Source organism: Coptis chinensis, chromosome 8 (assembly GCF_015680905.1).
Source record: "Coptis chinensis isolate HL-2020 chromosome 8, ASM1568090v1, whole genome shotgun sequence".
In the NCBI taxonomy this organism is placed as follows: Eukaryota; Viridiplantae; Streptophyta; class Magnoliopsida; order Ranunculales; family Ranunculaceae; genus Coptis; species Coptis chinensis.
This window is the reverse complement of record NC_141463.1, coordinates 87,549,948-87,563,710: the sequence shown is the minus strand read 5'-3', so window position 1 is coordinate 87,563,710 and position 13,763 is coordinate 87,549,948. Positions and strand designations below refer to the sequence as shown.

General features: G+C 35.8%; 2 protein-coding genes across 2 annotated transcripts; both read left to right on the top strand.

Annotated features, from left to right (window-relative positions):
• On the top strand, nt 1-1,637 carry LOC147483924 (uncharacterized). The gene is made up of 4 exons (XM_086579679.1): nt 1-63; nt 218-523; nt 716-899; nt 991-1,637. The coding sequence occupies exons 1-4, from the start codon at nt 1-3 to the stop codon at nt 1,635-1,637; spliced, it is 1,200 nt and encodes a 399-aa protein (XP_086435805.1).
• A 2,462-nt stretch (nt 1,638-4,099) lies between these two features.
• LOC147483923 (uncharacterized) lies at nt 4,100-12,738 on the top strand. Its single transcript, XM_086578362.1, has 15 exons — nt 4,100-4,449; nt 5,513-5,653; nt 6,243-6,574; nt 7,423-7,621; nt 7,828-7,951; nt 8,072-9,288; nt 9,889-10,050; nt 10,119-10,389; nt 10,469-10,780; nt 10,875-10,965; nt 11,640-11,775; nt 11,859-12,016; nt 12,078-12,198; nt 12,280-12,459; nt 12,554-12,738. Exons 9-15 carry the CDS (start codon nt 10,627-10,629, stop codon nt 12,554-12,556), a joined length of 843 nt encoding a protein of 280 aa, XP_086434488.1. The 5' UTR covers nt 4,100-4,449; nt 5,513-5,653; nt 6,243-6,574; nt 7,423-7,621; nt 7,828-7,951; nt 8,072-9,288; nt 9,889-10,050; nt 10,119-10,389; nt 10,469-10,626; the 3' UTR covers nt 12,557-12,738.
• The last annotated feature ends 1,025 nt before the right edge of the window (nt 12,739-13,763 follow it).

Sequence of the window (13,763 nt, the reverse complement as noted above, 5' to 3'; positions counted from 1 at the left end):
ATGTGTTCTCTTTTACTTCCATGGGAGTTCATATTGATAATGATTTGGCAAATGGTAGAAATGGTGTGTACACATATCGTGCTAGGGGTGCCATATATCATCGAATTGGTGGTCTCCTACCACGACCTGGCGACCGGCCATGTTATTTGCAAATGTATATTTATGACACTGACCATGAATTGGAGTATCGTTTAACTGAGAGTAAAATTCTTGATAGACGGGTTTTGGCTATCCTAAAAAAGTGTTAGACTCAAACAACAGATTCGTGCATATTTTCCGTGAGATCTCTCATCATGACATTCTTAACAATATTCGTCTACACATCAAAGAGCAGCCACCTAATCGCCATCAATATTCACTACCAGAATCTTCGGAGGTTGCAACTATCTTAATCGGAGGTGAAGAGCCAACTAACATGAATGAAAGAGACGTTATTGTTGAAGCAAAATCTGGTGATATATTCAACATCCCAGACATTGCGGGTTATTATGACCCATTGCAATATCCTTTATTGCATCCATATGTTAACTTTGGCTGGGATTTGCACATATTTTTCTGATAATTCACATAGAATCAGTTGCCGAGCTTTTTATTCTTACATGCTACAGGTACATGTCAATTTTCATCTTATATATATTATGATAAATTCTTATATAATTGGGTTCAAGTTATACATAATGCTTACATAAACGAAGCTCATGTTTGACATGACCAGATTCGAGATAACCATCTATCGTTGTTACTCCGTAGTGGTAGACTTTTGCAGCAGTACGCGGTTGACAATTATGTTAAGATAGCAACTCAACAACTCCGTTTTATACACAACAACCAAGATAAGATTAGGGCTGAACTATACCAAGGTTTACATGATTCTCTTGCCGCTGGGGTCACTGATACAAGTTTGCAACAAACGCGATTGTTATAATTTATTTATTTATTATTATTTATACTTTTTTTTTATCTATAATTTATCTTTCTGGATTCCTTTAGGCAATGTTGGTAGTAGAATAATATTGCCATCAAGTTATATAGGAAGTCCTTGCGATATGCACCAAAGGTACTATGATGCAATGGCCTTGGTTCAAAAATTTGGAAAGCTTGATCTCTTTATTACAATGACTTGCAACCCCAACTGGGATGAAATCAAAGACAATTTATATGAAGGCCAGACACCGCAAGATCGTCCAGAAGTAGTAGTCCGTGCATTTCATGCAAGATTTGAAGAGCTCAAAAATGATCTCTTCACCAAAAACATCTTGGGCAAAGTAATAGCACATGTTCATGTCATTGAGTTCCAAAAAAGGGGTCTCCCACATGCACACATACTCTTATTCCTTGATAATGATGATAAATTCAGCACTCCTGATGACTACGACAATGTTGTTCGAGCAGAAATTCCAGATCCAAATTCAGAGCCTGTCTTATATGATTTAGTCAAGCGACATATGATTCATGGGCCCTGTGGCTACCTTAAATCAAATTCTGTTTGCATGAAATATGGTTTATGCAAGAAAAAATATCCGAAGGAGTTTGCTGAAGTCACAGTTCAAGGAAACGACTCTTACCCAACATATAGAATAAGACGTAATGGTTGGGTGCTAACTCTCTCCAAGGGGTTATCTGTTGACAATCGTTAGGGTTATCCCTTATAATCCTTGGCTCCTGCGGAAATATGATTGTCACATCAATGTAGAAATATGCTCAACAATCAAGTGTGTGAAGTATCTGTACAAGTATGTGTATAAAGGCTCCGACCGGGTATCTATGGAGGTAAATTCCACGTCACATGATGATCAAGATGAGATAAAGAAATTTGTAGATGCACACTGGATTACACCTCATGAAGCGCTTTGGAGGATATTCAAGTTTCCACTCAATAAAATTTATCCATCAGTTTATGCCCCTCAAGTTCATCTTGAAAACATGCACCAAGTCCTTTACTCCGAGGGTCGAGATCTACAGGAATTGCTGTCACATGAAAAGACCTCACGCACTATGTTAACTGAATTTTTTAGGAAAAATGCATTTCACATCGATGCAAGACAGTATTTGTATCGTGAGTTTCCTGAGCACTATACATGAAATAATTCGCAAAGATGCTAGGAGAAAAGACGAGGATTTAACAAAGTGATTGGCAGGTTACACACTGTGTCACCTTTCGAAGGAGAAAGATTCTACTTAAAATTGCTGCTTGACCATGTTAGAGGCCCAACCTCTTTCGATGACTTAAAGACCATTAACTCTTACAAGTGCTCAACATTTAAAGAAGCTGCTGAGAGATTAGGTTTACTTGAAAGTGATAATGCGATAAGGGAGTCGTTGTTAGAAACAGCTACTATTCATATGCCTTCAGCACTCAGACGATGCTTTGTCACTATTTTAATACATTGCCAGCCAGTGGGTGTTCGTGCTTTATGGAATGAGTTCCACGACTATATGGCAGATGATTTCCCTTCTACAACTTGCTCCACTCACAAGACGAATCGTTTGTTCACAGAGTTGAATTCATTGTTGTCCCAATACAACAAATCTATTTCAGATTTTGATTTGCCGTGCATATCAGAAACATGCATTCGGTGCTCTTCGGACTTCAGCATAAATATGGAGGAGCGCCGAGTACCTATACCACCTGAAGACTTGGCATCCATTCAAATTTTGAATGTTGATCAGCGGATTGCTTTTGACACTATTATACACTCAGTTAAACGTAACGAAAGTTCTGTTTATTTTATTGATGGACCAGGAGGCACTGGGAAAACATTTCTATACCGGTCGATCTTAGCCTATTTGAGGAATGAGGGACGCATAGCAATTGCTACATCCAGCTCTGGTATTGCTGCCACAATGTTTCCAGGAGGTCGTACAGCACACTCAAGGTTTAAAATACCTATAAATCTACGATCAGCATCCACGTGTAATATAAGTAAGCATTCTCCCTTGGTTGAACTGCTGCGAGAATCCTCTATTATCATATGGGATGAAGCTACAATGACCCATCGTCACACATTTGAGGCTTTGGACAGAACCTTGAGAGATATCATGGATGTTGAAAATCCTTTTGGTGGTAAAGTTTTGGTGATGGGTGGTGACTTTTGCCAGACGCTACCTATTATAAATAAAGGTACAATAGAACAAACTATAGATACATGCGTAACAAAATCAAATTTATGGAACTATGTAAAAGTCATCCGTCTTAGAGTGAATATGCGTGCATTGGAAGATCCTTCATTTTCCGATCTTTTACTGCGTATAGGAGACGACACTGAGACATGTATCAATGGTGATATGGTAAAGATACCTGATGACATGGTCATACCATGGGTGGATGATCACTCTTTGACTCGGCTAATAGACAGTGTGTTCCTAGACATACAAGAAAATGCAGGCAATATAAATTACGTAGTCCAGCGGGCTCTCATTACTCCAACCAATGATGCTGCTGATCGTATAAACGAGCATGTTATTCAAAATTTTCAAGGAGATGAAGTCACGTACTACTCATTTGATCATGTTGAGAATGATGAATGCCATTTGTACCAACCGGAGTTGCTTAACTCTATTAATCCAGGTGGGTTGCCTCACATATTGACTTTGAAGATAGGATCACCGATAATGCTTCTCAGAAACATTGATCCCAAAAATGGGTTGTGCAATGGAACAAGGTTAGTATGCCGCTCTTTTCTACCGAACTTGATTCATGCAGAGATTGCTACAGGTGGTTTTAAAGGTGCACCTGCTTTCTTGCACCGTATACCCCTGAAGCCTAGCGAGGATCTGAAGCTTCCATTCAATATGATAAGAAAGCAGTTTCCAATTCGTTTGAGTTTCGCTTTGACCATACATAGAGCTCAAGGGCAAACATTACCGCACGTTGGTGTTTACTTACCTGATCATGTATTCAGTCATGGCCAACTCTATGTGGCATTGTCAAGAGGCGTATCAAGACACACGACCAAAGTATTAGTCAAAAAGGGAAACCAACCAGGTTATTTGGGAACTTTCACGAGAAATGTGGTCTACACTGACGTGTTCTCCTCATTTAACTCCATATCACAATGATATCTCTCAGAGGTCACTATCTTCTTTCTGCTGTAAGTAGCTTTGAAGCTTCTGTATACTTATCAAAAACAACCTATGTTCACAACTCTTATATATGGACATTGTTGTAGTTGTTGATTTATGTTGATTTTGTACGGCTGATACTTGATATGTTTAGTTCTAAAGCTAATTGCATAACAGGATTATGCAACTCATGTATTGTACGAAAAAATCATACATTTACAAATGAGTGTTCGAGAATGAGTTGAAATCTTACACAAGCATTGTTTGGTTGTTGTTGTGGTGGGTGCAGAAGTTAGAAGTTGCTATGATGAAGCAAAGCGTACAACTGAAGCATTGACCATGAACTACTACAGATGCACTGATATTGTCAATAATTTTGTTGCTCAGGTATGTTTATTTCCTAATAATATATGTGCACACATAATGTGAAATACAGATGTGATTAACTTTTGGAACTAGATTAGCACTAGAATTAATTGTTGGTCGCTAGCTATATAATCTAGAGGCTCTTAAATAAATCTTCATAACTAATTCTTCACCTAAAAATTCCCAAATGAAAATTTATACTACAGTTTGTAAGCAGCAGGATACACTCTAAATTCAAGGTTGAGGTCAGTAGATTAACCAAATTTTTCGTTTTTCTTAATGTATAAGGAGTATCTGAAAAATGTGATATGTTGTTTCAAAAGAGAGAGCAATCAGTGAAGAGGATAGATGCAATTCTAAAATTGGTTACTTCCATACCTGGGATTGACAACCACGATGCTAATGCAGTAATTTTGTTCTATTATTATATTTTACTGTTGAACTGAATGTGTTTATAAGATACCACTGCATCTGTGATAGGAAAGGATTTCTTATCTTTCATATCTGATTTGTGAGTTATCCTTGGTGAGAAGCCATCCTTGCCATACTACGACGAGTAACTCATCTCTTACTTCCTGTTGGATCGTTTGTCTTGATATAACCATCATTCGTCTCTGTTGGTGTGTCTAGAAAAAATCACAACAGGATGGTTAGCTATAAAAACAAACACTTAACAATCTTGAAATAGTGGACATTATTTATATCTGTCAGTCCAAAAAGATGCAACTAAATTGATCTGTAACTGATCAAAAACCGAGAGAAAGCGAAGAGTATTTTCATACTTTGTCCGCCTATTCACTTAAGGAAGCGACTGTAGAAATTTGAGGTTGGTGAATAGAGTACACTCTCTTCTTGGATTTCACCATCATCTCCTCTTTCTTTTTCATTTTTCTTCACATTTTTTTTTAGAGTTCTTTTTGTTGTTGTGAATCTGTTTCATTATGTAAATGTAACCTTCTCTGTTCCCGTGTAGGCGACATCTAAATGTTACATGTATTTTCCAATTTCAAATTATTTTTCTTTATTCTTTTATTGGTAGAACTTTACATGATATTAAGACCAATACCTTTAAACCCCTGCCCAGGGGATTCTCGGAATTGATGACCTTCAGGGCATTGTTGGAGTATTGGACACCTCTCTTATAGTTTCAAGATGCTTGAATCTACTGTTGCTGAGGCTTCACTTGCAAGCAAGGAACTCAAAAATAAACTGATTAATAGAGAAGGTATAATCCTTTACTCCAAAATATTTCCATTTTTTTTTTTACAATTTAATCGTTTATTGTTATTACCTTAATGTAAAGAGAAACTCATAGGTGTGATGTACTGCTTTACTAAAATTTGAATAGGCTGGAATTAACTTTTGAAATTCTCAGTAATTTGTGTTTCAGAAATCTTTTTTTAAGCTATAAAAATTAAAAAAAGTTCGTGGTACAGCTCCATCCAATGTTAAGATGGGATCTAATGCTAAAATAAGAAGAACTATGATGCGTTCATACCACAATATATATATATACACACAAATACAACTGTCTTACACATGTTCTATTTGATTTCACTGGAAACATATTCTGATTCGTCTAGGATTTGCTTTAATAATACCCGAGTCACATGGTCAGACCATTCCTCATTGCACTCTTACTGGTAAGTTATTAGATTGTGAATTGCCGTAAGTGAACTCTATACACAGTTTGTTCTTTTTTTGTGCAGTTTTATTATTGTGTTCTGAATATAGTGTTAATGTTATTGATCTTCCGTGTTCTATCCACATGATGATTTTTTTTTTTTGCTTATTAATTTTTTTTTTACCTCCAGTTCAGTACCAACACAAAGTCAACTTCCATTACAAGTGCTTCCTCAAGCATTGCCAATATTCACCGCACTCTCTTCATTTCCAAAAACAAAAAAACTTTGTCAGAAATCAACATATGTTTGTATATAACTTTCATCTCTTAAATATTCTATATACCATATAACTTAATATATTATTTACAGCAAATGCATTTTACCTGTGAGATGTGTATTTCCAAGGTACTTCTTGACAAGGGATGGTTTTACAATGCATGCGAACGTTGCCTAAAGACAGTTGATATCACCAGTAGCTGTTACAAATGTGCAACGCATGGCATTGTGCCTTTATAACAAAAGTAAGTTTCAGTTAACTTTGGGATGGATAATCATTAGTTCTTTGGATTATGTATAATTAAGTGCAAGTATGACTTTTGGACATAAATAAATTAGACTATCATTGTTTTTTTTTCCCATGTTTTGCTGCTCATTTCATTAAACTATGTGTTGGGCTGTTTAATTTTTTTTTGTCAAGTGTTTATATTGTAATACTGGTTTGGAGACACTGGTTGTTAATTATCAGATTTAAACAATATTTACGTTGTAACCTCTAGTCTATCTCTTTTGCACTTAGACATTAAGTGATGCTGAGTTGTTGACTATTTGAAACATATGTAACCTTCAGGATATCCCCAAGTCACTTGGCCATGTTTAGCATGAAATTTTTCTTGATATGCTCTTGGTTCAGTTATGCTTTTTGACCTTCAGAATGTGTGGAATGTCTCAATCTCTGTGGTGGGTCTGGTGACTGGTAGAAGCTGTTAAGGCACCATGATAATAGGATATCATTATGGCATCATTTCATTGAAGTTAAGTTTATGATTGATCGGTTGATTGAATCGTAAAATTCCAGTCTGCATAGCACTCCCAGGGTATGACAAACTCCAGTACAAGTCTGAAAGATAGTTATGTAGTTTGTCCATAAGTTATTGCTGCATTTGAGTAATCAATTTGCTTTGCATTATTGGTGGTCAACTTTCATTTTAATCAATATGAATTACAAATTAGCAACTCATGCTAAACTAATCTCATTCAAAACATGCTTGCCAATAAAAAAAAAATGAAATTAGCAGCAATTAGTTCATTTGTGTACTATTTTCATATGTACATTTGGTTCAATGTTTGCAGTTGCCTCCATTTTTCACAGGTTATTGTGGCAGCACTCATGACATGGTTGGGCTGGCTCATTTTTGGAGAAGCCGGTGTTTACTCTAAACGTTGGATTCCAAAAGCTATTTATGTATTTGAACTGCCATTGCAGTTTGGTATTTCAGTGCTGGTAGTCGCCCACCCATGTGCACTGGGTTCAGCTACCCCAACAGCTGTCAAGATTTCCACATGAATAGGTACTTCCCAAGGCGTTCTCATCAAAGGTAGAAATGCTCTTGAAAAAGCACCCAAAGCAAAAAATTGTATCGAATATCTGTTAATAAACATTCAAAACTGTTATATGTAACTTTTATATCTTCTATTTTGTCTTTGATTCTAAACACATTCTGTTGACTAAATGCATAGAAAGATGATTCATTGGATTTCAACACTCTGGCTTCAGGTGAAATGTGTGTGTTTGAGAAGACTGGAACTCTTACACAGTAGAGAAGCCTTTGGTAGTTAGTACGATGCTGTTTTCAGACATGGCTATTCAAGAATTTTGTGACATGGCTGCTATTGCAGAGGTAGTCTTTGTTTCTAGCTACTCCTTCTCTTATCATTACTTGCTTTGTAAGGGAAACGGGAATAGTTGTTTTGGATTACCATTTATTTGTTTTTTTTTCTTTAATTTTCAAATCAAACAGTAAGCATCCTGTCGCAAAAGCTATAGTGGCGCATGCTAAGAAGCTGCATTAGCAGTATAAGCACGTAAATGTAGATAAAGACTTCGAGGTGTACCCAGGGTCTGGGGTGGGCGGCATGGTTGGTGAGAAAATGGTATTGGTTGGGAACAAGAGACTCATGAAGGTTCACGAGGTTTAGGAGTACATGTCAGATAGTGAGCACCTTGCTCGCACTTGCGTGTTGGTTGCTGTGGATGGCATGGTTTCTGTATCATTTGCTGTGACAGATCCTGTAAAGCCAAAAACTGAGCGTGTAATTTCATTTCTTCAATCAATGACTGAAAACTGGATATTACCTATCCGGTGGCTATTGTGGAATAGGTGTGTCATTTGAACAATGTTCTGAGGCAGATCATCCTGGCCACATCAATTTTCTGCTATTTTTCTTCTTCATTTCAGTTGTAATGAAAATGAAAATTAACTCAATTATGAACCACACATTGAATAATATCTGTATAGCAATATTGTTTTCAAATGGAGCTTATGAGAAAAAATTTGTCCTTCTATGGCTTACACATTTACAACGACTAATGCATCCTTTTGTGTATAAATTCTTTTTCCATCAGCATCTATAGTGCATAATTTTCACTAGCAAAAAGAGATCCATTCTTTAGAAATGGGTGCTTGGTTTGTTATCCAGCAAGTCTTAGCCATGTTGGTGGTGACCATGGCTTTCTTGGGTTCTATATGTGAGGCCAAATGTGAGTTTCAAGCTATCTTCAACTTTGGTGACTCCAATTCTGATACTGGCGGTTTCTCAGCGGCTTTTCTGCCACAGTCTATTCCCTGTGAAATGACTTACTTTAAGAAATCGTCAGGCCGGGCTACGGATGGGAGAGTCATTATTGATTTCTTCAGTAAGAATTTATCGTTTTTTTGAGTTCTCTTTCCATCAGAAAAATTGTTGTTTCCGCGATCTTTCGGGCGCTTGAGACAGAATTACCCGGAGTAAAGGACATGTTGCTATGGGACTTATTGTTTCTCATTTTTGAAATTATCTACGCCAAGTAGCAAGTAGTATCGTAGCCATATGGGTTGATTTTGTTTAGACCATACTAGAAAATGGCCCAGTCCAGTCGTAAGCTTTAAGTAATTTATTTACAACCGACCTAGCAATTCTACACTGAAAGTCGGGTTTCGAATTGAAGCGGTTTCGTCTCACTGTAATTAATACCCAAGTAAGCTCTCTCATATAATTAAAATCATCCTGTTTTGATTTCTTGCATCATTCATCTTTAAGAACAAATATTTGTATGTATGTATAAATTTTTTTAGATTAGTATGTTTTATGTTTTCATAACAATTTCTATTTATTTGCTCTACCTGACTTTGATGACATGACCTCTAGACCAAATATCGTCACTTTACCATTAACATGTTTTCTGCTTATCAAATTCTGTGGTTGGAGTATTGGACACAACTGAATCCATTGGTACATGAAAGGCATTGTTTATATTCAACTCCAAAACTGCTGCTATATACTTGGCAGATGAAACTAATATTTGCTGAATTGTTACAGGTCATAAGGTCATGGATAGTAACGATAATCTTGGCGTTAATAAAGATAAGGAGTATTGCTATATGATACTTAGAGTTTGATCTTAGAGATCGATTTATATCTTTAAACTTTTGAGAATTGATGCCAGTTTAAACTCAAATTACATGTCTGTCTTTCACTGTTGTATAAATGTTTGATATAGCTATTTCCAGTTAAGTTGGCTTTACGTGTGTTAGTATAACTACAATACCTACAAGAGCTAATCTTTCATTATGTGTAGAGACTTCTGCAAATGGCACATGTTCAACATCATTGCATTGCAGATATTGACTCGACTAATAGAGAGTGGAAAATAATGGCTAGAGTCACTAGATTATGGCAAGCAGTTGACTACACTACAGATGAAGTAAATAGTCTAGACATGCTGCTTATTGACGAACATGTACGTATAGTTGCGTAACATTCTATTTTTTTATTCACTATATATAACATTGTCTGCACTTTTCTCAGGGACACCAAATACATGCAAGAGTTGATAAATCATTGATGAAGAAGTTCAAACGCCACATAGTTGAGAACGAGATTTACTCTCTAGATCGATTTTCTTTGTTAAAAAACGACAAGAAATATAATGTCATACTTGGAAAGTATATTATTTGTTTCAACTGGTACACCAGCATAAAACCACTTAAAATCAAATTTATGAACTTTCCAGAACATGCATTTTCATTTATCAGTTTCGATCAAATACCATCAAAGATTGACAACAAAAATCTTTCAGGTAAATATCTATAAAAAAATATTTTAATAACTATATCCAGCATCATTCTAATGTTTTATGCTTTTCTCTTTTCTTACAGATGTTGTTGGACGCGTGTACGAGTGGAATAAGCTAAAGAATATAGTGAAAAAAATGGACATAAAACTGTTGTAAGAGTGATTAAACTCCAAGATGAGGAGTAAGTGATTTTATTCCAATCAAATAAAAAACTTTCTATATATCTCTCTTGCATCTCCCATGTGCTACTTAATTGTTATTTCATTATATAGCGGATATGTATTGAAAATCACATTGTGGAGCAACTCGGCAACACAATTCGATGATGATGCATTCAAAGATAATTCTAACGCATCAGTTTTAATAGTGACTTCTACAAGCGTTAGATATGATGGTATGTTTGTTCCGATCAAACTCAACATTCGTATTGATCAATTTCTATCATATTTTATTATTGTTTAACTTATCCAAATCTAAACATGCTACAGATGAATATCATGAATATGTTTTGTCGTCTACGGCTGCAACAAAGCTATATCTAAATTTGCAAATTTCACAAGTTACGAACATCATAAACAGGTACTCTTCTTGATGTTCTTGACATAAATTATATATATTGAGTGCATATGCTTTTGGGTCTACCATATATGCCTGTGCTCGATTAATATATTACTTTTTCTTTATTCTAATAATTGTTTATTTAGTAATATACATGAGAAGTGGGATGCTCTTTGCAGGAGAATAATGCAGGTATAGGTTGTTCTCAGAGAAAAACTAACTTGATCAGTGATATAATTATTGATCTTCTCTAAGTATTTGAACCCTATCGTCTTTATTTAGTTGCCTAAATACATGAGATTAGCACAACTTGCACAACTTGCATCATTGCATTTTTATTCATCTCAGGGAAGCCAATAGATTCACATCCTACAGAACTCGACTCATTGCAACCTTTTCATGTTATAATTATATAAATAGGAAAAATGGTCTGACTTGCGATTTCCAAATAGGAAAGCTCTTGGTGCTCTAAGTTTGCTCCACTCTTTCAACTATAATTGGAGCTATTTTTCTCTGTTTCATTACAAAATTTTCCATGCGCATAAACTTCAATAGCAATTTAGTTAGAGATGCCTTGGGCACATACTACACCTATGTAATATTCAACTTACTGTTCAAATTTCAAATTCAAGTACGATATCTATAATCTTCAACTATACTCCATTTACTATCAAGACAATTTCATTTCTCTACAGTCCAGTACCAGCTCAAAGTAAATTTCTGTTGCAAGGGCCTCTTCAACCACCATCAAGTATCGCTCCACAACCGTTGTCCCAAAACAAAAAAACACTATCAGATGTAATTGCCTCAGCTAATGATGCTTCATCACAGGTACGTCATTCAAGGTATATTAATCTACAACTTTTATTTTTTACATATTCCATGTCCCGTTTAACAACCCATCATATTTACAGCAAAACCATTTCACTTGTGAGGCAATTATTTCCAAAATACTTCATGACAAGGGATGGACTTACAATGCATGTCCACATTCAGATTGTCTAAAAGTAGTTAATAACACCAGTAACGGTTACAGTTGCACAAACCACGGCATTGTATCACCAGAACAAAGGTAAATTATAACTTTTTTAACTACTTTATTTATATGTTATAATTAATCTAATATTGCGTAGGTACCAACTACGAATGGAGATAAAAGACGAAACGTCTACCGCAAGAGTTGTAGCATTTCGAGATGAAGCAATGACACTCCTACAAAAAACCGAAAAAGAACTGGCCCACATTGAATCACAGGTGCAAAAATATATATATGTCTCTTACTTTGAGCACATACATCCAATTGCATTTTAAATTGTGCACATTCAATATTTCCAGGAGAATGGTACAGAGATTATACTACAACTGTTCCAAAATTTGGTGGGATATAAGGCCATGTTTCGTATAAAAATAACAAATTTCAACAGACAACACAAAAATAGCTTCTTCACCCTTTCAAAAATCTCTCCAATCATAAATGATTCAACAAGTAATGTAGCACCAAATCTGAATGAAAATGTAAGTGCAACACCTTTACAATTTGAATTGGTTACTATAAACTTTTGTCATCTCTATCATGTATATTCATACAAATCTCTTTTTCCTTTGGCAGTGAGTACATATGCTATGCTGAATGCTTTAACAAAGAACTTAACTGCAAGACCCAGAAATCCACTTGGCTTCACATAACTAGCTTCTGTCCATATCGTTCTTTTCTTTTTTGTAATGTTTCAACTAATTTTGACATGTACAGATGATGATTTTGGTTTTAAAGTATATAATCAACTTTTTTGGCATTTCTTCGACCTTTATCTTTAATTATGACCTTTATCTTTAATTATGGCTTTGTACCCTATTTTTCTTCAATGCAGGTGCAATCTATTCTTCTGCATTTCTTTCATTTAATTATTTCACAGCAATGCATATATTAACAGGTTCTCAACTCCCTTAACTGATCTTCATGCCCCATAAAGGACTTGGTTTAACGTGCAACGCACGTGCATAATGCTAGTCATGTAAAATAGCTTGCACGTGGTCATACTTGTATTTGAAGTGACAAGCGCTTGCAATGGGTGCATGGTCCCTAATTAAAAGAGTCAAGTCGTGTATCTTTTTTTTTTTTTTTTTTTCTTTTTTCCAGTTCCATATGGATCGGATGGAGGCCAATATTCTAGATAGTTGTGGATACTGTAGAAAAGAAAGTATAAAATATTACTGGAGCCCAGCCTGTAAGAGGATATGCAGTTCAATGATAGACCGTACCTAACCAAGCATGCGTATCGCAGGCGCTTGAACTTGGCCGAGGTGCACGCGTTACTGCACCGCCACACAATGTAAGTTGACTTTTACATTTTAACTTGGCAAACTTAGCCAACTGTAAATTCCAAAATAAATTTATTTAGGACCCACCTCAATATTACATTAAATGATATTAAGAATAAGCTAAGTATTGATTATCGGAGAAGCTTTTGGGTGTTTGGTAATTACTATTCTTCTTGGAGGAAGATATCTATGTATTCAGAATCAAACCAACGTAGTTCTAATATTCTAGGGTTGGTTTTTATAGAAGTGCAGTATGGTGTGAGTCATGATGACAATAGGAGATGAGTCATGGTTGAAGGTATGGCTGAATTGTACAGTTGGTGGAGAAGCATGATTGTTGTAGTTGGTGACATGGAAGAGTGGTACGATGATTAATTGCAGAAGAGTGTGATGATTGCAGTTGGTGAGGTAGTGGCGCTGTTGCACAAAGATGGTAGGTGATGGAGCCATATTGTTATGCCTATAGGAGATGGGAACATCCTAGGCTTCGGCTGGCAACG